The sequence below is a fragment of the Daphnia pulex genome, chromosome 6 (assembly GCF_021134715.1).
Source record: "Daphnia pulex isolate KAP4 chromosome 6, ASM2113471v1".
Taxonomy (NCBI): domain Eukaryota; kingdom Metazoa; phylum Arthropoda; class Branchiopoda; order Diplostraca; family Daphniidae; genus Daphnia; species Daphnia pulex.
Window position 1 is genome coordinate 6,265,646 of NC_060022.1, and position 20,907 is coordinate 6,286,552.

The 20,907-nt window shown below is 40.3% G+C and overlaps 2 protein-coding genes and 3 long non-coding RNA genes across 12 annotated transcripts in view; 2 read left to right on the forward strand and 3 right to left on the reverse strand.

Annotated features, from left to right (window-relative positions):
• LOC124195638 (inactive tyrosine-protein kinase transmembrane receptor ROR1-like) overlaps positions 1-17,913 on the forward strand; it is a 169,768-nt gene extending 151,855 nt beyond the window's left edge. Inside the window, exons 8-20 of one of the 3 annotated variants that reach the window (XM_046590148.1) lie at positions 13,779-13,853; positions 13,969-14,122; positions 14,203-14,392; positions 14,648-14,747; positions 14,852-15,100; positions 15,186-15,562; positions 15,628-15,819; positions 15,882-15,947; positions 16,023-16,164; positions 16,249-16,517; positions 16,597-16,882; positions 16,951-17,066; positions 17,144-17,913. In XM_046590148.1, the coding sequence (XP_046446104.1) occupies positions 13,779-13,853; positions 13,969-14,122; positions 14,203-14,392; positions 14,648-14,747; positions 14,852-15,100; positions 15,186-15,562; positions 15,628-15,819; positions 15,882-15,947; positions 16,023-16,164; positions 16,249-16,517; positions 16,597-16,882; positions 16,951-17,066; positions 17,144-17,482 (2,555 nt within the window). In that variant the 3' untranslated portion in view covers positions 17,483-17,913. Of the gene's footprint in view, positions 1-65; positions 182-258; positions 1,029-13,751; positions 13,854-13,968; positions 14,123-14,202; positions 14,393-14,647; positions 14,748-14,851; positions 15,101-15,185; positions 15,563-15,627; positions 15,820-15,881; positions 15,948-16,022; positions 16,165-16,248; positions 16,518-16,596; positions 16,883-16,950; positions 17,067-17,143 lie in introns of those variants that run through there. The other 2 variants (XM_046590146.1, XM_046590147.1) reach the window with 2 other exon arrangements.
• On the reverse strand, positions 22-3,547 carry LOC124195642. 2 transcript variants are annotated; one of them, XR_006875335.1, is made up of 5 exons: positions 2,931-3,547; positions 2,700-2,861; positions 2,303-2,441; positions 2,093-2,209; positions 22-593 (listed from the first exon to the last, which is right to left on the reverse strand). It is a non-coding gene; the product is annotated as an uncharacterized LOC124195642 (long non-coding RNA). The 2 variants fall into 2 exon arrangements; XR_006875336.1 differs by having other exon boundaries at positions 2,503-2,861.
• LOC124195645 lies at positions 4,376-10,183 on the reverse strand. Of its 4 annotated transcripts, XR_006875340.1 has the most exons (6): positions 10,022-10,183; positions 9,625-9,763; positions 9,415-9,531; positions 8,135-8,256; positions 4,964-5,042; positions 4,376-4,879 (listed from the first exon to the last, which is right to left on the reverse strand). It is a non-coding gene; the product is annotated as an uncharacterized LOC124195645 (long non-coding RNA). The 4 variants fall into 4 exon arrangements; XR_006875342.1 differs by lacking the exon at positions 8,135-8,256; XR_006875341.1 differs by lacking the exons at positions 4,376-4,879; positions 4,964-5,042; positions 8,135-8,256 and having other exon boundaries at positions 8,473-9,531; positions 9,825-10,183.
• On the forward strand, positions 11,476-13,609 carry LOC124195639. Its single transcript, XM_046590150.1, has 4 exons — positions 11,476-11,792; positions 11,854-12,345; positions 12,408-12,663; positions 12,730-13,609. The coding sequence occupies exons 2-4, from the start codon at positions 12,161-12,163 to the stop codon at positions 12,841-12,843; spliced, it is 555 nt and encodes a 184-aa protein (XP_046446106.1). The 5' UTR covers positions 11,476-11,792; positions 11,854-12,160; the 3' UTR covers positions 12,844-13,609.
• On the reverse strand, positions 16,907-20,432 carry LOC124195644. 2 transcript variants are annotated; one of them, XR_006875337.1, is made up of 5 exons: positions 19,816-20,432; positions 19,585-19,746; positions 19,188-19,326; positions 18,978-19,094; positions 16,907-17,478 (listed from the first exon to the last, which is right to left on the reverse strand). It is a non-coding gene; the product is annotated as an uncharacterized LOC124195644 (long non-coding RNA). The 2 variants fall into 2 exon arrangements; XR_006875338.1 differs by having other exon boundaries at positions 19,388-19,746.
• Positions 20,433-20,907: the final 475 nt, after the last annotated feature.

Genomic DNA, 20,907 nt, shown 5'->3' on the forward strand with positions numbered 1-20,907 from the left:
GGTTATACTTTTTTAAAGTTTGCAATCTTGAGGAATTTTTATTTATTGCAAAATCTAATTATTAGGAAGCCACAGCGGATCACAGCACTCAAGTACTGGCCCGAGCAACAATACGGGATCTACAAATTTAAGTGGAGCTTCAGTTCATCCAATCATAAGTGGTGGCAACTTTTATCACCAGGTAGCTATTTTGATTATTACTGTTCATCTAAAAATAACGCAATTTAAAAACTGAAGTTTTTACAAAATGTAATAAAGCCGGGAGCGCCTTACTCCCGAGGTCCCGTCATGAGTCCCGTGCCAAGCGTTGGAGGGAATAGCGCCAGTTCTACGTACGGCGGCACATCTAGTGTCACATCCAGCCTCGGATGTCATCCAGCGCACCAACCACAACATCAACAACAACAATATCCAGTATGCTACGCTCAGAGCATCGTACCGGGTTTTCACTCAGCGAATGGCATCCGACCAAGTGGACCACCTTCTGTCATACTTCACGGTTCCAGTAATGGCAATAACGGATGGGTGGGTCGTTTCAATACGTCCAATGCTGCTTACAGCGGAAGCTCTGATGGCGGGAAAATCTGTAATCTCTAAAGATCATAGTAAAATAACAAATGACCCAACTTTGTCTCAGTGAAACGTTGACGAATTCGGCACAAGTTTACGGAGAAAAGAAAGAACTAGTCCCCTACATTATTTTAAGGAGAAGGAAACAACACAGCAGCAAAATATGGCTGCCCTATCTACTCGTATTTATGTACAGATCGGACTAAAAGTGTTTTGTCTTTTTTTTTCATCGGTACGAACTTTGGTTACCATATATTGTGCAGACAACTGTTTTCTACTATTTTATTTTCTAATATCGGTCATATCTAAAAAAAAAAATGCATTCGCGTACGATAACGGCTGTGTCGGCCGTTGTCGTTGCCCAAGTTTAACCTGTTCAGTTCTATCGTAACACTTGCTGTAAAATTACCGCTGCTCCCAATGTTTGTAATAGATTGCACAAGAGCCTATAAAAGGTTGCCCTCTTGTTTTTGAAGTTTCCTTAATTCTGACGTATTGTCACATCCGGGGTAAACACTTGGCCAATTTACACTTGTCGTGAGTTGTTGACTAACTAGATGTATCCCATAACTAAACAACTGATGTCGAACTACACTGAAATCAAACCACTTCAATCATATAACATCCTAAACTATACATTCGGCATTGGAAATGTTTCCTTTTGAAAAATAGTGCCAATGCGCCCTACGTTGCAGTTGATTGATTGTGGAGTTCATCGTTTGGATTCTGTCCCGATTCCGTCACCGAGTCAAAAGGGATCCAACTAAGCTGGAGGGCGAATCTATTTCTCAACTAAGGGAATACGGATAATCCAGATGTTGTACGTAAGATCATCATCCGACTATAAGTAAAGGCTAAAGCATAGGTTTTTTTTATTCAGAAATTTGATTACACTTTGTTAAAAAAAAATCGATTTCCTGCAATGATATACTAGAGTACACAAAATACTAAATGAAAACGGTGGGTACAGGTTTCGCGGACGTTGAACTGATCGTTAGCAAATGAAAAGATAATTCTGAAATCTACCGTGTTCTGCGTTCTACCAACTTGATTTCGAATAATCTTCACTCATTTTTATAAAAGCGCACGCAATTTTTAATTGGCTTGGTTAACTCACAAATGGTGAGCACAATAAACGTAAACCCCAAGTTCAACCGGTTCAATTAAGCAGATTAAATTAGATCGCTTTAAAAACAAAAAGAGAATCGTTCCTCGAGGACTTCTGGTGATGCAAGAATACAAGTTAGACAACTTTCTAAATAAGTTCCCAAACCCAGTCGCCAACAACAACAGGAGAACGTTTACATAATACCCCGAGAATAAACGATTACTAGCAAACATTACTGCATCCTACAAGCGCTACATCTTCCTGTTAAAAAGCTAAGTAGGAGTAGGAGAGATTGCTGCTCATTGAAGAAAAGCAAAGAGACAGCGATGGAATACGCAACCACTGGAAAAATAAATGTTTTGACAAAGGGAGGAAGTGCGAAATAGAAAGCGATGAACGTCGAGAAAACCTAACCTGCAAATCCAGTAGTCTCGTCCCCGTCTCGAAGGAGAACCGAAGAGGTGCCACAGGACGTGCTCAGTTGTTGATGGTTTGGATACCCCTGAACGCACGGGAATCAGTCGACCTAAGCTGTGACGACATCCAACGTGACAACGTTACATATGAAATAAAACTAAGATCAAACACCAATCATAGAAAAAATTTGAAGTTTGACACGAGTACCTGTGCAATTACTGATGACAAAAGATGAAGGTGGTGCACAGTTACAAATTTGTATCTGGTCTAGGAAACTGGTAAAATTGATCCGTCGGATGCTGTTACAGCTAGTCGATCACATTCTTCACTCCATTGGTCCATCAGCCTGTTATAAATGATCATCACGAGGTTTGTTATTTAGTTGGATTCACTTTTTCAATGGTCACCTGAATTGAGACCTTTCATCAGCTCTACTGATCACAAAGTACATCAAGAAAATTCGCTAAAATTTTGATCAATAGACTCCCTTGAAAGTAGGTGACTTATTTCCAATGCAAAGCTGAGTGGAGCTACTGATTCGACATCGAAGGAAACTGAGCACTTATTTTTACTTCCATTTTTGTTTAAGAGGAGGGCTTCTTACACCTTGTATCTGTAGTCTTTACTCGCCAAGTAGATGAGTTGGCGGGCCTGGGATTAACTCTTGTGGCAGTGCTTGTCGTTAAAGAATACAGACCGACGTGACCGAGGATTCCTCGATGACAAGAAACCGCAGGGCCACGGTTTCCTTATCCAAACGGCAGCTCTGAAATAAAATAGTGGACAAACTTGATTGAAATTAATTACTTCATCGTGCAAATGCAATTAAATTTACATTTTAATTGCGTTTTCTTGATGGACGGTAAAGTAGATTTTAGGTAGCATTTGACGAGAAGTTTGGTGAATTCATCAACAGCTTTTTTCCAGGGTCAGGTTAAGGTTTCAGTTCCAATTCCAGATGTTCATGGTTCAGGTGTTAAAATGGCAAGATGATATTCATCACTCATTTTCCATTCCAGCCAGTTCAGTGTGGAGTCGTTGGTCTTTATTCAACTCGAAATTCTCTTCGCTGAGGATGACAATATTTTATGTCAGCTTTAGGCAAGGGGAAGATGATGCCACCACACAAATGAAAACTCCAGTCACAAAGTGTTGTGTCTAATTGCCCTAAGGCAATTAAGACTAGAAAAATGTCTGCGTAAGCCTGTCTGGCTTCAGTTCCCTGAAGCTCAATTTCAAGTTCCACGTTGATTTGTCCTTTGGTGTCATTTAGGGTTGACTTGGCTGCTGCTTCAACACAAATAATTATATCTTCCTTGGCCATTTTTTCCAGAACTGTGTTCAGTCAGACACCATCTGCTGTGGGGACAACTTGACATAATCTCGCTTGGTATAAACTGCTGCCATTGATTTGACTTCCATTAGAGTTGAACCCATTTGCAGAAATTTTTGAGCTGCAAAAAGATATAATAGAGTTCCAATCAGGATGAATTTGTTCAGGGGAAGGACTAACTTGCCTTGGTAACTTTTTCCCATTTATCTCTGGACTTGGAAGATGTTTCCTTCAATGCTTTCCAGTGAACAAATAAACATACCCTGAATCAAAAATTCAAAAAACATGAAAATTAATATAATCAATCGTGTTTGGTTTGGGTTCTTGTGATATGCAGTCTTATATCTTCCCCTGATTTCCACTTCTGATCGACGCCGCTGAAGACAGCCAATGTTCAGAGAGCAAACTGTGAAAGTGATGATTGGTTAAATGTAATTTTGTACCTTATATACTGACTGAAGTCTAAATAATCTGGAAATAAATGAATCGGAGTAGAATTAGGAAAAGATTCTAAACAAAAAAAACAAACAAATATGCTACACATTATGCAATCATGCATGTGCATTTAATTAGTTATTTGTCTGCTTATTATAAAGCAGACACGTTTTGATAACGCTACCTGGCGGACAACTTTACCACCCTCAAAACAATTTTCTTAATCGCGCCGTTTTGAATTTTCATACAAGCTTATTGTAGACCTTAAGTCCAGTGGCAGTATAATTCAAGTAACTAGGAAACAAGCCTTAAACTGTAAAATCGTTGTAGATTTAGTAGGTATTTAATGAAACCATCAATTATTAAACCAGTCATAAAAAAAGGAAAGTGAGCGAGGCCTTAACCAACCCCCGGAATTTATGCAATTCGATGCAATTTATTACGCGACCTACATAAGCGTAATGGATTTTTTTTGGCGCGTGAATGACGCTTAAGAGAATCAATATCAGTAGGATATTTCATTTATTTCTGTTGTGAAATTTCGCTAATGGGGGCACGTAAATCAAATCAAATTGGAAGGACATACATACAAACGAAATGCCCGACAGGAAATAAATCCGCCGTCCCCTTAGTAGATAAATCGATTTGAACAATGGCAATCAGATCCAAATCAATAAAAGATCCTAATAAAATTATACCCGACGGTGACGACTCCAGGTCGAAAAAGTGGAACTGAATTCGGATGCCTTCTCACTTGCGGCCGTATAAAAACGTAGGTAGCAATGCGTTCCGACCGAGTAGAAAACCCAGTTAGTTTGGCCACGTGAAATTGTCGTAGGGCAGCTTTGTGCAGCAACGAATTTTGTAGAGGCAAGTTTGTTGCTGCTTTTCTGCCTGCGGACAACGGCCGTCGGCCGTCCGGTAACGAGAGTGACCCGAGGGTATTCATTTTCTTCTTTATCCAGGTGGAAGTCATCTTTTCCCGCATGGCTATTGCGCAATTCCGGCGCTGGCGTCTGCAATACAACAAGAAATAGAAGATTCGATTCGACCAAAGGCAATTCTATTAGACATTAAAATTGACGCACATATCTCGTTACCTCTTTCTTGCAAGGTTAACATCCTACCATAGCCGGATGGCTGTAGTTATTTTCTTCGTTCCGAATAAACTGTGAAAATCTAAAAAGGAAAAAAAGTTATTCGTTCCAGTATTAGAACAACTGGAATTTTTTGAGGGAAGATGTGAATAAGAAAACTTAGAATAACATAGAAAATTTTAAGTAAAAGTCTTGAGGGAATCATTCAATTAATGAAAAAAAAAATACTATGGAGATACTTCAAAAACTTGATTGGGGATGGTGTGGAGGGAATTTTCCTGACAACAAAAAGGAAAGAAATGTAGAAACTAAATCAACAACATTTAAATCATTGAAATCAATTGATTCACCAATTTTGTAAAAATTCAAATAAAAAAGATCTTGCTGGAAGCAAGACACGAGGACATAACGGACATAATCAATCCCACCAACATGAAAAGGGAAATCCCAACCAATTTTCATATGAAATCAAATCGCATTTACATAGATTAAACGTTAAATTAAGTACTGGTGGCTTCAACTATGGTGGCATCAGAATAAATAATAAAAACAAAAAAACTCGGCGTCTCGTATTGTCATTTTGTATGTATGCTCACACGGCCTCTACTAGGCATCACGGGTCGGCCGATAGACCCGGTGGTGGAAGATGACTTGATACCATCAACGTGATGTTACTTGCCACATTTTTTGACAGTCTAACTATGCGCGGTACACGTAAGGAAATCTCAACCCAACCCCAAGAGACTCTTTTACGTGCAACAATCCCTTAACCCCTGCTAGGGACCCATAGTTTAAACTGCCCCAAGTATGCCCGTACGCAACAGTCTGCAAGCAGTACCGGCGATGGTCTGCCTTGGTTGTGGCAATTTGTTGAAACAGTTGATGCTACATAATCGCTTCCCACATTGTATGAACATAGCCTAATTTTACATGTGACGCCACAGTGGCGCCAGAGCGGGTTGGCGGATGTATGAATAACCAACAATGCTCACTAGGGGGTTCGAACCCTAGTCCCTAGTCTCTGGATGCACCTATTTCTAAGTGACGACTTATCCACTTCACCCACTTTCCCCTAATAATAATTGAAAAAGGAAATGTTTTTAAATTTCAGTGGATGATCACCAGACATGGAATCTGATGTAGCGAACTAGCGATGATTAAAAGATACTGGTAAAATTTTAGCACACGTCGTAAAAAATGGCCATGATTATTGATTATTGATTATGATGCAGCTTCGTCTGCGATTTTCTTAGAACCAGCAACCATTTAAAAAAGAATCACATTTAAAACATGTAGTAGAGCAAGAAGGTTTTTGGGGGAAACTTATTGTGTATCAAGAAGCGTTTCCGGGTTTGCACCCTAAAACAGTTTGATTTTTTTTTTTAAATCGTGCTGTTTTGAATTTTGATGTAGCCTATTAATTGCAGACCTTTTTAAGCCATTTCATTAGCAGTAATTCAAATTTACCCGAAACAAATCTAAACTATAGAGTCGAGGTAGATTTAGTAATTATTTCGTAAACCCATCATTTTGAATTAGTAAAGCAGTCAACTAAAAAAAAAGTAGGAGAGCGAGCGAGACCTTAATCAACCCCCGGAATTTATACTATTCGATGCAATTTATTGCGTGGCATGCATAAGCGTCATGGAATTTTTCTGTCTAAATAAGAACCTAAAACCCGGACAAAATTGTACGGTGTGTTCTTATAGCGATTTATCTTTGAAAGCGCTACAGAACCGAATTGCACAGCATAGCCTAAATAACTACGACGACAAATAAATTTAATCCGTTAGGTGGCGCTCATCAGAATTGATAATGACTTTTCAAAAGATGATAAATATCCAACAGACACAAAGTTAAAAGTGAAATGAATTAACTTAGGAAAAACGAAGTCAACGTGATTTTAATGGATGATTGTTGGTAATAATGTGGCCATTACGATAACGCCAATCAATAAAGTTTGGAGCAGTTCAAAGTAAATAAAAATGTACAAAAACAGTCGCAACTGGCATTTGCTGACCGCCGTCACCCACCCGAACCCTTGATAAAGGCCAGCGCTTCAGTGATCATGTTCAGTTTCGATTAATGCTCAGAAAATTTAACCAGTTGAGTCAGAATTTGCAATCCTAGAGATTCAAAACTCTTTTAATATGGCTACAGAAGCTCAACTGAGAAAAAGGAGGGAAAATAAAGCCCGAAGAAGGAATCTCCAGCGTTTGCAAAAATTAGCTAACAACCGATTGAGTCACCAGGAAGAACAACAGGCGATTTACATGTCCAAGCATTTGCACAGATGTTTGATATTACTGAGGGGTTCAATCAAAGAGTTTCTCACTTCATGGGGATTGGCACCACGCGAAGACGAAGACACGTCCACAATGCTCAAAACTTTGATTGAATACAACAAAAGAATTCCAACCTTTATTTCGTTGACTTCAAATCGAATTGACATAGACACAAAAACTCTTCTGACGGCTGTTTATGCGCGCAACAAAATTTGCCACGGCAATTTACCGGCTATCTTGAGGGAGTTTCGATCCTTCTTGCTCGCTTGGATTGAAGTGGCTATCATGATAGGGGCCCACTCACTGGCCACCAGATTCCGCCAGACTTTAAATCTTTTAAACAACCCGTCGCAGTCCGGCAAGAAGGCCTTCACCGTGCCTCCATACATCATCTTTCAGAGTCTGGCCTCTGAGCTAACACGGAAATGGACCAAGACCAAGGAAGCGGCAGCAATAAGCCTCAACCATCACCTATTTGATATCGTCGTCGAGGAATTAGAGCCATCCCTAAACAAATTTATAAAGGAGAATCGCCTCCGAGACGACTGGACATCAAATATGGACGCTTATTCCGACACAAATTTACTTCTAGACAACTACTGCCCAGAAAATTTCATGGTGCCCCACGGAACCAACGACCAAGAGGAATTGAGAGACCGACTGGAAAAAGCAATGAATGGTAGGCACGCCATTAGTCACGACCAGAACAAAAATATTATCAACAACTGGCCCACCTATCTAACTGACTTTGCGTTTTTGCTTACAGCGATCGATTGCACCCCCGCTGCCGCCCGTGTGCAGGCGAAGCTTGACCTATTACTCATTGAAAGAACAAAGGCATACCAGACACCTTTGCCTGCCTCTCAGTTCGTTTTCCGCCACCGCTTACCTTTCGTTGCGAAAACACCGACGACAGGTAAGCCGCCGCAAGGAGGTAAGTGGATACGGCACAATTCCCTGTGGCTCAAAAGATCTCCGCCTTCCGCCATTGGAGCAGCGTGCAGAAAGGCACTGAAAAGAATGAGTAAGCAGGTCATCAGCTAATTGCTTATTTTGACGTTTGTAGTCTACTTCCGTTCAATATCTTGTCTTTAAAATTTCAATGTTCATTTTATAAAAACAAACAACAACAACAAAAAATAAAAAAAAACTTCGAAAACAACGAGAATTATGTTTCTTTCAAAAGAGGATGTTACCCGTTTAATAACTAATCAAAAGGGTGCTGGTAAAAAATCCAACCAAATCCATCAAACCACTTCAATCATATAACATCCCAAACTATACATTCGGCATTGGAAATGTTTCCTTTTGAAAAATAGTGCCAATGCGCCCTACGTTGCAGTTGATTGATTGTGGAGTTCATCGTTTGGATTCTGTCCCGATTCCGTCACCGAGTCAAAAGGGATCCAACTAAGCTGGAGGGCGAATCTATTTCTCAACTAAGGGAATACGGATAATCCAGATGTTGTACGTAAGATCATCATCCGACTATAAGTAAAGGCTAAAGCATAGGTTTTTTTTATTCAGAAATTTGATTACACTTTGTTAAAAAAAAATCGATTTCCTGTAATGATATACTAGAGTACACAAAATACTAAATGAAAACGGTGGGTACAGGTTTCGCGGACGTTGAACTGATCGTTAGCAAATGAAAAGATAATTCTGAAATCTACCGTGTTCTGCGTTCTACCAACTTGATTTCGAATAATCTTCACTCATTTTTATAAAAGCGCACGCAATTTTTAATTGGCTTGGTTAACTCACAAATGGTGAGCACAATAAACGTAAACCCCAAGTTCAACCGGTTCAATTAAGCAGATTAAATTAGATCGCTTTAAAAACAAAAAGAGAATCGTTCCTCGAGGACTTCTGGTGATGCAAGAATACAAGTTAGACAACTTTCTAAATAAGTTCCCAAACCCAGTCGCCAACAACAACAGGAGAACGTTTACATAATACCCCGAGAATAAACGATTACTAGCAAACATTACTGCATCCTACAAGCGCTACATCTTCCTGTTAAAAAGCTAAGTAGGAGTAGGAGAGATTGCTGCTCATTGAAGAAAAGCAAAGAGACAGCGATGGAATACGCAACCACTAGAAAAATAAATGTTTTGACAAAGGGAGGAAGTGCGAAATAGAAAGCGATGAACGTCGAGAAAACCTAACCTGCAAATCCAGTAGTCTCGTCCCCGTCTCGAAGGAGAACCGAAGAGGTGCCACAGGACGTGCTCAGTTGTTGATGGTTTGGATACCCCTGAACGCACGGGAATCAGTCGACCTAAGCTGTGACGACATCCAACGTGACAACGTTACATATGAAATAAAACTAAGATCAAACACCAATCATAGAAAAAATTTGAAGTTTGACACGAGTACCTGTGCAATTACTGATGACAAAAGATGAAGGTGGTGCACAGTTACAAATTTGTATCTGGTCTAGGAAACTGGTAAAATTGATCCGTCGGATGCTGTTACAGCTAGTCGATCACATTCTTCACTCCATTGGTCCATCAGCCTGTTATAAATGATCATCACGAGGTTTGTTATTTAGTTGGATTCACTTTTTCAATGGTCACCTGAATTGAGACCTTTCATCAGCTCTACTGATCACAAAGTACATCAAGAAAATTCGCTAAAATTTTGATCAATAGACTCCCTTGAAAGTAGGTGACTTATTTCCAATGCAAAGCTGAGTGGAGCTACTGATTCGACATCGAAGGAAACTGAGCACTTATTTTTACTTCCATTTTTGTTTAAGAGGAGGGCTTCTTACACCTTGTATCTGTAGTCTTTACTCGCCAAGTAGATGAGTTGGCGGGCCTGGGATTAACTCTTGTGGCAGTGCTTGTCGTTAAAGAATACAGACCGACGTGACCGAGGATTCCTCGATGACAAGAAACCGCAGGGCCACGGTTTCCTTATCCAAACGGCAGCTCTGAAATAAAATAGTGGACAAACTTGATTGAAATCAATTACTTCATCGTGCAAATGCAATTAAATTTATATTTTAATTGCGTTTTCTTGATGGACGGTAAAGTAGATTTTAGGTAGCATTTGACGAGAAGTTTGGTGAATTCATCAACAGCTTTTTTCCAGGGTCAGGTTAAGGTTTCAGTTCCAATTCTAGATGTTCATGGTTCAGGTGTTAAAATGGCAAGATGATATTCATCACTCATTTTCCATTCCAGCCAGTTCAGTGTGGAGTCGTTGGTCTTTATTCAACTCGAAATTCTCTTCGCTGAGGATGACAATGTCAGCTTTAGGCAAGGGGAAGATGATGCCACCACACAAATGAAAACTCCAGTCACAAAGTGTTGTGTCTAATTGCCCTAAGGCAATTAAGACTAGAAAAATGTCTGCGTAAGCCTGTCTGGCTTCAGTTCCCTGAAGCTCAATTTCAAGTTCCACGTTGATTTGTCCTTTGGTGTCATTTAGGGTTGACTTGGCTGCTGCTTCAACACAAATAATTATATCTTCCTTGGCCATTTTTTCCAGAACTGTGTTCAGTCAGACACCATCTGCTGTGGGGACAACTTGACATAATCTCGCTTGGTATAAACTGCTGCCATTGATTTGACTTCCATTAGAGTTGAACCATTTGCAGAAATTTTTGAGCTGCAAAAAGATATAATAGAGTTCCAATCAGGATGAATTTGTTCAGGGGAAGGACTAACTTGCCTTGGTAACTTTTTCCCATTTATCTCTGGACTTGGAAGATGTTTCCTTCAATGCTTTCCAGTGAACAAATAAACATACCCTGAATCAAAAATTCAAAAAACATGAAAATTATTATAATCAATCAAAAGAAAAAGTTCAATAGAATAAATTCAAGTTAAACATTACCATTATTTCAATCAGGTGGGATCTACAGCAAATGAGTTAATGTCCATCTTTCCCTCTTGAAAATCCATGCTTCAATGCCTTGTCAAAAGGACTTGTAAAAAAGAAGCCCCTCAAGTCCAGCCAATACTGACCAAGAGCCGGACGCTCCCTAAACACAAAAATGAAAAAAAAAACATCAGGAAAATTATTTCAGATAATTGCATAATTCTTTTTACTTCTATTCAAATAAAACATAGCTTCTCCATCAAATATATTTTTTAATTAAAAATTTAATAAAAATTGCTAAAAATTTAATGTGTTCCGGGTACTTTCCGGAATTCCGGCCTTCCGGGAAGAACACATTTGCGGGAACTCCCGCAAATTGGATTCTGCGTTTTAGCAGAAATTCATTTGTAGTCTGCTACAATGTTTTTGAACAATCACAACAATGGAATAGATTGTCAAAATGCCTTCCTGTTGCGTTGCTTACTGTCAAAGTGATTCTAGATGTAATACCAGCCTTGTTTCATTCTTTGGAGTACCTAAGGATCCGTCTTTATTTGAAGAATGGAAAAGGGTTATTCCCATCAAAAGAAAAGCTCTCAATCCAAAGTCACTTGTCTGTCAACTCCACTTCCAAGAACAATGTATCAAGAAAACCAACAGGAAACACGGCCCTAGGCGTTTAAAGACTGGTTCCATTCCAACATTGCGCCTTACACGTAAGCAACATGTGGATCTAACAAGTTGCCGGAAAATAATAAGTTTTCTTATACATTGCAGCTGAATCTAATCATTCCCATCATGACACTGAAAATCAAGCGAGCTTGTCGATGGTCTTCTCAGTACCTGGCGGATTGATTGTATTGAAGCAGAAGAATACAAGCAATGACGAAAACAGATCTCTGTTCATGGATCAGTTGAAACTGCCTGGGGAATCTTGGCGATCTGTGAAACAAGTGAATGACCAACAGCATTCAGTCCTAATCTGTTACGAAACTATTATTGTTAGCTTGGAACCGGTCGTCAGGAAAACGGCACTGATTAACTTCGAGACGAAAGAGATCGAGTACAAAGTGTTCCAGAGAAAATGTCCACCATTATAAATACTTTTCTTTTCACAACATTTTCATCATCTGCACAATTGGAAAGTAGTCTCCAGTATTTCGACTGTGTCAGGACGTGTCCAGGAATTACCGATGAAAAGTTTCACGAATTAAAGGAGTTCATTTTCCCATTTGAATTTTTCGAGAAAGGAACCTGGAGATCTGACTCGTAAGTCAAACATTTACTTCACTTATCATGATGACTACTAACTATTCATTTTTACGTCTCAGCTGTTTGCAGTTAGTTGCTGCAGTCAAACAAAAAACGGAGGATGACCTTCTTAAAAGTGCCTGCTCAAAATGTAATAAAATGCTGAGGACAACTCTACAGCCGCATCTTGACAAGACCAAGCAAAGTCCAGCTAATGTTTTCAAAAAACAATATTTGCCAAGGGAGGCTCTACTCGCGAAATTGACGGACCTCCAGAAACAAAACCGGACGTTGGAATTGGCACTGAAACGTCAGGAAGAGCCTGAAATGGTCATGGTAATTTTACTGTATAAAGATACACAATTTGGACATTTTAAAAATATTAATTTTGTAAAATTCTAGGCGGATGTTTTAGAAGTGGAAATGTTTCAACCGATCGATAACGACGAAGAAGTCACCGAGGAAAGGCCACCTGGAAATAAGAAGATGAAATACTCGAGAAAGAAGTCAGATTAATAAATTGGTTTTCACCAAACTGTTGATTTTGCCGCTCGTTAGCGAGAAAACTCCTGCTTTTGAACCTACACCTCCACATTGTTTGTAGTCGACGGAGTTGTAGGTTCAAAAGCAGTTTTCTCGCTTTCTTCAAAAATAATTCATAATTCATACAGTACCAGTTTGTCCAGAAACGCGAGATAACAGGTAAAAGTATACAAATAGGCAGTAATAAATCTTCTAAAAAAAATGCAGTAAAGAAAATGTTACGTGAAAAAATTAGGTTTTAAAATTTCTTACCATTTTTCCCATGTTGCTTTCAACGAAGTTCGGTTAGAACTAGAGCTTATGGGAAATATTTGTTACTCTTATATTTAAAAACACTACCATCAGACTTATAAATCAACCAATGGCAAAACAACACATCAGTGATTCACATAGCCGATGCTACTTTTCCCAATAGAGGCGGTAATTTTGTTAAGCCAATTACGGAGAAACACGTTAATAAAAAACTATGCTACCTGATCTTTTGACTCCACCCCACACCTGTGCAACGTAATCAGTACAGTAATCGGATCAAATTACGCTTAAAGTCCCAATGCTAAAAAAATCTTGTTTGCTTATTTTGGGTTTGTTATATGATAACTGACGTTTTTCATAGGCACGCGTCACTGTTTATGCTTCTTTGTAGCTTTTTTCCGCTCGTTTCCACATTTTTCTTCATTTCTTTATGACTCACCACCCACACAATTGCCAAACAATCGCCTGTAATACGAAAGAGAATCCCGAAAAAATCTATATGAAATCAAAACCTGTTTTTCGTTTACAGATTTTCAGTGCAGCACTAAAATTCTTTATCAGGTCAAAAGTTGCTGTTCTAATGAAGCGAATAATGTTTCGTTCGTTTAGACGTTTACCTCGTTCGCAAGATGACGACCATGGCGACGGTGACGAAGGCGACGACGATGTTGATCATCCCAATTCGTTTCCGTCGATGCCAGGCTCCTTGCCACGCACCAACGTTGGACACGGTAAGAATCACAACCTTATTACCGTACATACCGGCATTTCTACGTCCCGCTCGAAGATCACAATAATTTCCGATTCATTTTTATTCAACTGAAATTCATTTCATTGTTCGAACAGGACAAGGTCCGCTAGAAGGATTCTGTCAAGTGTACCGCGGAGCAACGTGTTCCAAATTTCTAGCCAATCGCACCATCTTCGTCCAGTCGTCTCTGACGCAAGGCATCGTCGAGGAAAAATTAGCGGCCGCTTTCACCGTTATCGCACATTCTGGGTAAGTCAATGAAGCAGGTTGACTTTTCCTCGATGAATTTCGACACTAATTCATTTGGGAAATTAATTCTCATTCAACAGGGATCTGTCGCAAAGTTGTGCTGAATTCGCCGTGCCGTCGCTCTGCTTCGCCGCCTTTCCGCTCTGCGACGACCAGGGGGGTAAACCCGTGCCCCGTCAGCTCTGCCGTGATGAGTGCGAGGTATTGGAAAACGACATCTGCCGGATGGAATATGCCGTCGCCAAGCAACATCCGCTTATCGGAGAACAGGTAACATATCGCCTCTCTATTTTCTGTCAAAATCCCTGCTCTGTTCCATCTTTTATCCAAAATCCGGAGGACCACTCCCAGGATATACTCTCAGCCTCCAATGGTCAATAACCTTCCGGAGTAATTTATATTTGCCTCATCCGGGCTCATTAATTTTAATCGTTTTTTCCTTTTACCTCTCCCTCCCTACATACAAACACTATGGCATTTGTAAAAATTTTTAAACGCTGCATTGTTACGAATCGATTGGAACAGGTCATGCTTCCTGATTGTGAAAAGCTGCCGCCAATAGGATCCAAGGGCAGTGAGACGTGTTTCCGTATTGGAATTCCTCACATGGCTCAAATTGTGGAAGGTAAAGAATTGTTACATTATCCTTGTCTCTAATCCGTAGTATGGATTAAAGCTAAGCGACAAATGCCTACTATATACACTGTTATGCTCGTTTTGATGCTTCAGAACAAAGCTGTTACAATGAAGATGGCCGTGATTACCGCGGAATTGCGAGCCGCACGACCAGTAAGCAAGACTGCCTGCCATGGAACCGCCAAGCGGCTGTGAAATCTGCCGACCATTCTGAGCTAATCGGTGGCCACAATTATTGCCGTAATCCGGGTGGTGTCGAGGTCCAACCTTGGTGTTTCGTTGCCGGAGTGGAAGGACCAAACTCTCGTCCACGCAGAGAATTTTGTTCTTTGCCCAAATGCTGTAAGTTATTCTCGATAAAGTAAATTACCTGTCACCTTCACCTCACCGTGCTAAATTGTATGCATTTTCTGGACAAATGAAACAGCTATGGGTTACGACATCAACTGGCTGTACATAATTATTCCTGCCGCCGCCGTCGGATTACTTGTGATTGTCATTCTCGTCGTCTGCTGCGTCCGCCGATCGAAATGCAAAGCCAAAAACTCATCGGTAATGATCAAGGGACCGTACAGCTGTGGCGCTCCCATACCCAATGGGGCCGGATCCAACATGGCCCGTTTGGCTGGCGTTGGCGGCCAGTCTAATCAGCAAATGGAGATGAATGCTCTTTTGCCACCAAGTAGCAATAGCATGGTTTCGACTTTGCAAGGACAGTCGACACCCAGCCGCATTCATGTCCCGGAGATCTCTTTACACGCTGTGCGGTTCCAGCACGATCTCGGAGAAGGAGCTTTTGGCAAAGTAAGAAAAATCAAATTAATTTACCCAGGTCAGACTTACTTAAAGTTTAATCTTGCTTCACGTAGGTGTACAAGGGAGAGCTAATGCACAGCGAGGCGGGATCGTCCCATCGAGGCTACGCCAACGATCATCTGATAAGTCCCGGTGGTGTGATGCCCATTGCCATCAAGACGCTGAAAGCAAACGCTTCGGTGAAAACCCAGCAAGATTTTCGCCGTGAAGTGGAGCTCATGTCTGAATTGCGTCATCCCAATATCGTAAATATTTGATTAATATATCGAAAATGTCAAACGGTGATAAAACAATTTTGGTTTTCCAGGTATGTCTATTAGGAGTCGTCACACGGGATCAACCGCAATGCATGCTGTTTGAATACATGGCGCAGGTGAGACCTGGTTTACCCAAACAAATTCTAACCGAACTCTATTGTCCTATAACGCTGTTTTAATTTCGGTTACAGGGAGATCTCCATGAATTTTTGGTAGCTCACTCACCGGCCGGCGATGGTTCGGTCTCCGGAATTGGTGCTGGAAGTGACGATGGAACAGCGAGTACGCTGGAACAATCGGATTTCCTATACATTGCAATTCAGATCGCTGCCGGTATACTTTTGCTCCCATTATAAATTTCATGTATCAATCGCGTTCTTCGAATTTTAAACACATAATTACTTTCGCTTCCTCTAGGAATGGAGTATCTAGCTAGCCATCACTACGTCCATCGTGACTTGGCAGCAAGGAACTGTTTGATTAGTGACAACCTGATTGTGAAAATATCCGATTTTGGTCTGTCTCGAGACATTTACTCGTCTGATTACTACCGTGTCCAGGGCAAATCAATGTTGCCTGTTCGTTGGATGCCACCAGAAGCTATTCTATACGGAAAATTCACAATTGAATCAGATGTTTGGAGCTTCGGCGTTGTCCTCTGGGAAATCTACAGTTTTGCATTACAGGTACAGCAATCAAAGTTTTGGCTGCTACTTTCATCTTAGTAACAATAGCCAATAATCAATTCATGTTTCTCTTATTTAGCCGTATTATGGATACAATAACCAAGATGTCATCGACATGGTGCGTTCTAGACAGCTACTCTCTTGCCCATCAGAATGCCCGTCACGAATTTATTCCTTGATGATCGAGTGCTGGTCTGAAGTTCCTCTGAGGAGGCCCACATTCACAGAGGTTCACAACAGATTGCGTTCGTGGGAAGGACTGGCATCAGTTGGAGCTCCCAGCAGTTCCATTGGAGGACCACCACCCATCCCGGCTACTTTACCTCCCACCAATGGGGCTATGCTAACAAGCCGGAGTCATTCAGGTTGGTTATACTTTTTTAAAGTTTGCAATCTTGAGGAATTTTTATTTATTGCAAAATCTAATTATTAGGAAGCCACAGCGGATCACAGCACTCAAGTACTGGCCCGAGCAACAATACGGGATCTACAAATTTAAGTGGAGCTTCAGTTCATCCAATCATAAGTGGTGGCAACTTTTATCACCAGGTAGCTATTTTGATTATTACTGTTCATCTAAAAATAACGCAATTTAAAAACTGAAGTTTTTACAAAATGTAATAAAGCCGGGAGCGCCTTACTCCCGAGGTCCCGTCATGAGTCCCGTGCCAAGCGTTGGAGGGAATAGCGCCAGTTCTACGTACGGCGGCACATCTAGTGTCACATCCAGCCTCGGATGTCATCCAGCGCACCAACCACAACATCAACAACAACAATATCCAGTATGCTACGCTCAGAGCATCGTACCGGGTTTTCACTCAGCGAATGGCATCCGACCAAGTGGACCACCTTCTGTCATACTTCACGGTTCCAGTAATGGCAATAACGGATGGGTGGGTCGTTTCAATACGTCCAATGCTGCTTACAGCGGAAGCTCTGATGGCGGGAAAATCTGTAATCTCTAAAGATCATAGTAAAATAACAAATGACCCAACTTTGTCTCAGTGAAACGTTGACGAATTCGGCACAAGTTTACGGAGAAAAGAAAGAACTAGTCCCCTACATTATTTTAAGGAGAAGGAAACAACACAGCAGCAAAATATGGCTGCCCTATCTACTCGTATTTATGTACAGATCGGACTAAAAGTGTTTTGTCTTTTTTTTTCATCGGTACGAACTTTGGTTACCATATATTGTGCAGACAACTGTTTTCTACTATTTTATTTTCTAATATCGGTCATATCTAAAAAAAAAAATGCATTCGCGTACGATAACGGCTGTGTCGGCCGTTGTCGTTGCCCAAGTTTAACCTGTTCAGTTCTATCGTAACACTTGCTGTAAAATTACCGCTGCTCCCAATGTTTGTAATAGATTGCACAAGAGCCTATAAAAGGTTGCCCTCTTGTTTTTGAAGTTTCCTTAATTCTGACGTATTGTCACATCCGGGGTAAACACTTGGCCAATTTACACTTGTCGTGAGTTGTTGACTAACTAGATGTATCCCATAACTAAACAACTGATGTCGAACTACACTGAAATCAAACCACTTCAATCATATAACATCCTAAACTATACATTCGGCATTGGAAATGTTTCCTTTTGAAAAATAGTGCCAATGCGCCCTACGTTGCAGTTGATTGATTGTGGAGTTCATCGTTTGGATTCTGTCCCGATTCCGTCACCGAGTCAAAAGGGATCCAACTAAGCTGGAGGGCGAATCTATTTCTCAACTAAGGGAATACGGATAATCCAGATGTTGTACGTAAGATCATCATCCGACTATAAGTAAAGGCTAAAGCATAGGTTTTTTTTATTCAGAAATTTGATTACACTTTGTTAAAAAAAAATCGATTTCCTGCAATGATATACTAGAGTACACAAAATACTAAATGAAAACGGTGGGTACAGGTTTCGCGGACGTTGAACTGATCGTTAGCAAATGAAAAGATAATTCTGAAATCTACCGTGTTCTGCGTTCTACCAACTTGATTTCGAATAATCTTCACTCATTTTTATAAAAGCGCACGCAATTTTTAATTGGCTTGGTTAACTCACAAATGGTGAGCACAATAAACGTAAACCCCAAGTTCAACCGGTTCAATTAAGCAGATTAAATTAGATCGCTTTAAAAACAAAAAGAGAATCGTTCCTCGAGGACTTCTGGTGATGCAAGAATACAAGTTAGACAACTTTCTAAATAAGTTCCCAAACCCAGTCGCCAACAACAACAGGAGAACGTTTACATAATACCCCGAGAATAAACGATTACTAGCAAACATTACTGCATCCTACAAGCGCTACATCTTCCTGTTAAAAAGCTAAGTAGGAGTAGGAGAGATTGCTGCTCATTGAAGAAAAGCAAAGAGACAGCGATGGAATACGCAACCACTAGAAAAATAAATGTTTTGACAAAGGGAGGAAGTGCGAAATAGAAAGCGATGAACGTCGAGAAAACCTAACCTGCAAATCCAGTAGTCTCGTCCCCGTCTCGAAGGAGAACCGAAGAGGTGCCACAGGACGTGCTCAGTTGTTGATGGTTTGGATACCCCTGAACGCACGGGAATCAGTCGACCTAAGCTGTGACGACATCCAACGTGACAACGTTACATATGAAATAAAACTAAGATCAAACACCAATCATAGAAAAAATTTGAAGTTTGACACGAGTACCTGTGCAATTACTGATGACAAAAGATGAAGGTGGTGCACAGTTACAAATTTGTATCTGGTCTAGGAAACTGGTAAAATTGATCCGTCGGATGCTGTTACAGCTAGTCGATCACATTCTTCACTCCATTGGTCCATCAGCCTGTTATAAATGATCATCACGAGGTTTGTTATTTAGTTGGATTCACTTTTTCAATGGTCACCTGAATTGAGACCTTTCATCAGCTCTACTGATCACAAAGTACATCAAGAAAATTCGCTAAAATTTTGATCAATAGACTCCCTTGAAAGTAGGTGACTTATTTCCAATGCAAAGCTGAGTGGAGCTACTGATTCGACATCGAAGGAAACTGAGCACTTATTTTTACTTCCATTTTTGTTTAAGAGGAGGGCTTCTTACACCTTGTATCTGTAGTCTTTACTCGCCAAGTAGATGAGTTGGCGGGCCTGGGATTAACTCTTGTGGCAGTGCTTGTCGTTAAAGAATACAGACCGACGTGACCGAGGATTCCTCGATGACAAGAAACCGCAGGGCCACGGTTTCCTTATCCAAACGGCAGCTCTGAAATAAAATAGTGGACAAACTTGATTGAAATTAATTACTTCATCGTGCAAATGCAATTAAATTTACATTTTAATTGCGTTTTCTTGATGGACGGTAAAGTAGATTTTAGGTAGCATTTGACGAGAAGTTTGGTGAATTCATCAACAGCTTTTTTCCAGGGTCAGGTTAAGGTTTCAGTTCCAATTCCAGATGTTCATGGTTCAGGTGTTAAAATGGCAAGATGATATTCATCACTCATTTTCCATTCCAGCCAGTTCAGTGTGGAGTCGTTGGTCTTTATTCAACTCGAAATTCTCTTCGCTGAGGATGACAATATTTTATGTCAGCTTTAGGCAAGGGGAAGATGATGCCACCACACAAATGAAAACTCCAGTCACAAAGTGTTGTGTCTAATTGCCCTAAGGCAATTAAGACTAGAAAAATGTCTGCGTAAGCCTGTCTGGCTTCAGTTCCCTGAAGCTCAATTTCAAGTTCCACGTTGATTTGTCCTTTGGTGTCATTTAGGGTTGACTTGGCTGCTGCTTCAACACAAATAATTATATCTTCCTTGGCCATTTTTTCCAGAACTGTGTTCAGTCAGACACCATCTGCTGTGGGGACAACTTGACATAATCTCGCTTGGTATAAACTGCTGCCATTGATTTGACTTCCATTAGAGTTGAACCCATTTGCAGAAATTTTTGAGCTGCAAAAAGATATAATAGAGTTCCAATCAGGATGAATTTGTTCAGGGGAAGGACTAACTTGCCTTGGTAACTTTTTCCCATTTATCTCTGGACTTGGAAGATGTTTCCTTCAATGCTTTCCAGTGAACAAATAAACATACCCTGAATCAAAAATTCAAAAAACATGAAAATTAATATAATCAATCGTGTTTGGTTTGGGTTCTTGTGATATGCAGTCTTATATCTTCCCCTGATTTCCACTTCTGATCGACGCCGCTGAAGACAGCCAATGTTCAGAGAGCAAACTGTGAAAGTGATGATTGGTTAAATGTAATTTTGTACCTTATATACTGACTGAAGTCTAAATAATCTGGAAATAAATGAATCGGAGTAGAATTAGGAAAAGATTCTAAACAAAAAAAACAAACAAATATGCTACACATTATGCAATCATGCATGTGCATTTAATTAGTTATTTGTCTGCTTATTATAA

Coding starts and splice junctions, on each gene's coding strand:
- LOC124195639 (XM_046590150.1), top strand. CDS start 12,161: ATGTCCACCATTATAAATACTTTTCTTTTCACAACATTTTCATCATCT. Junction 12,346..12,407: donor GGAACCTGGAGATCTGACTC/GTAAGTCAAACA, acceptor TTTACGTCTCAG/CTGTTTGCAGTTAGTTGCTG. Junction 12,664..12,729: donor AAGAGCCTGAAATGGTCATG/GTAATTTTACTG, acceptor GTAAAATTCTAG/GCGGATGTTTTAGAAGTGGA.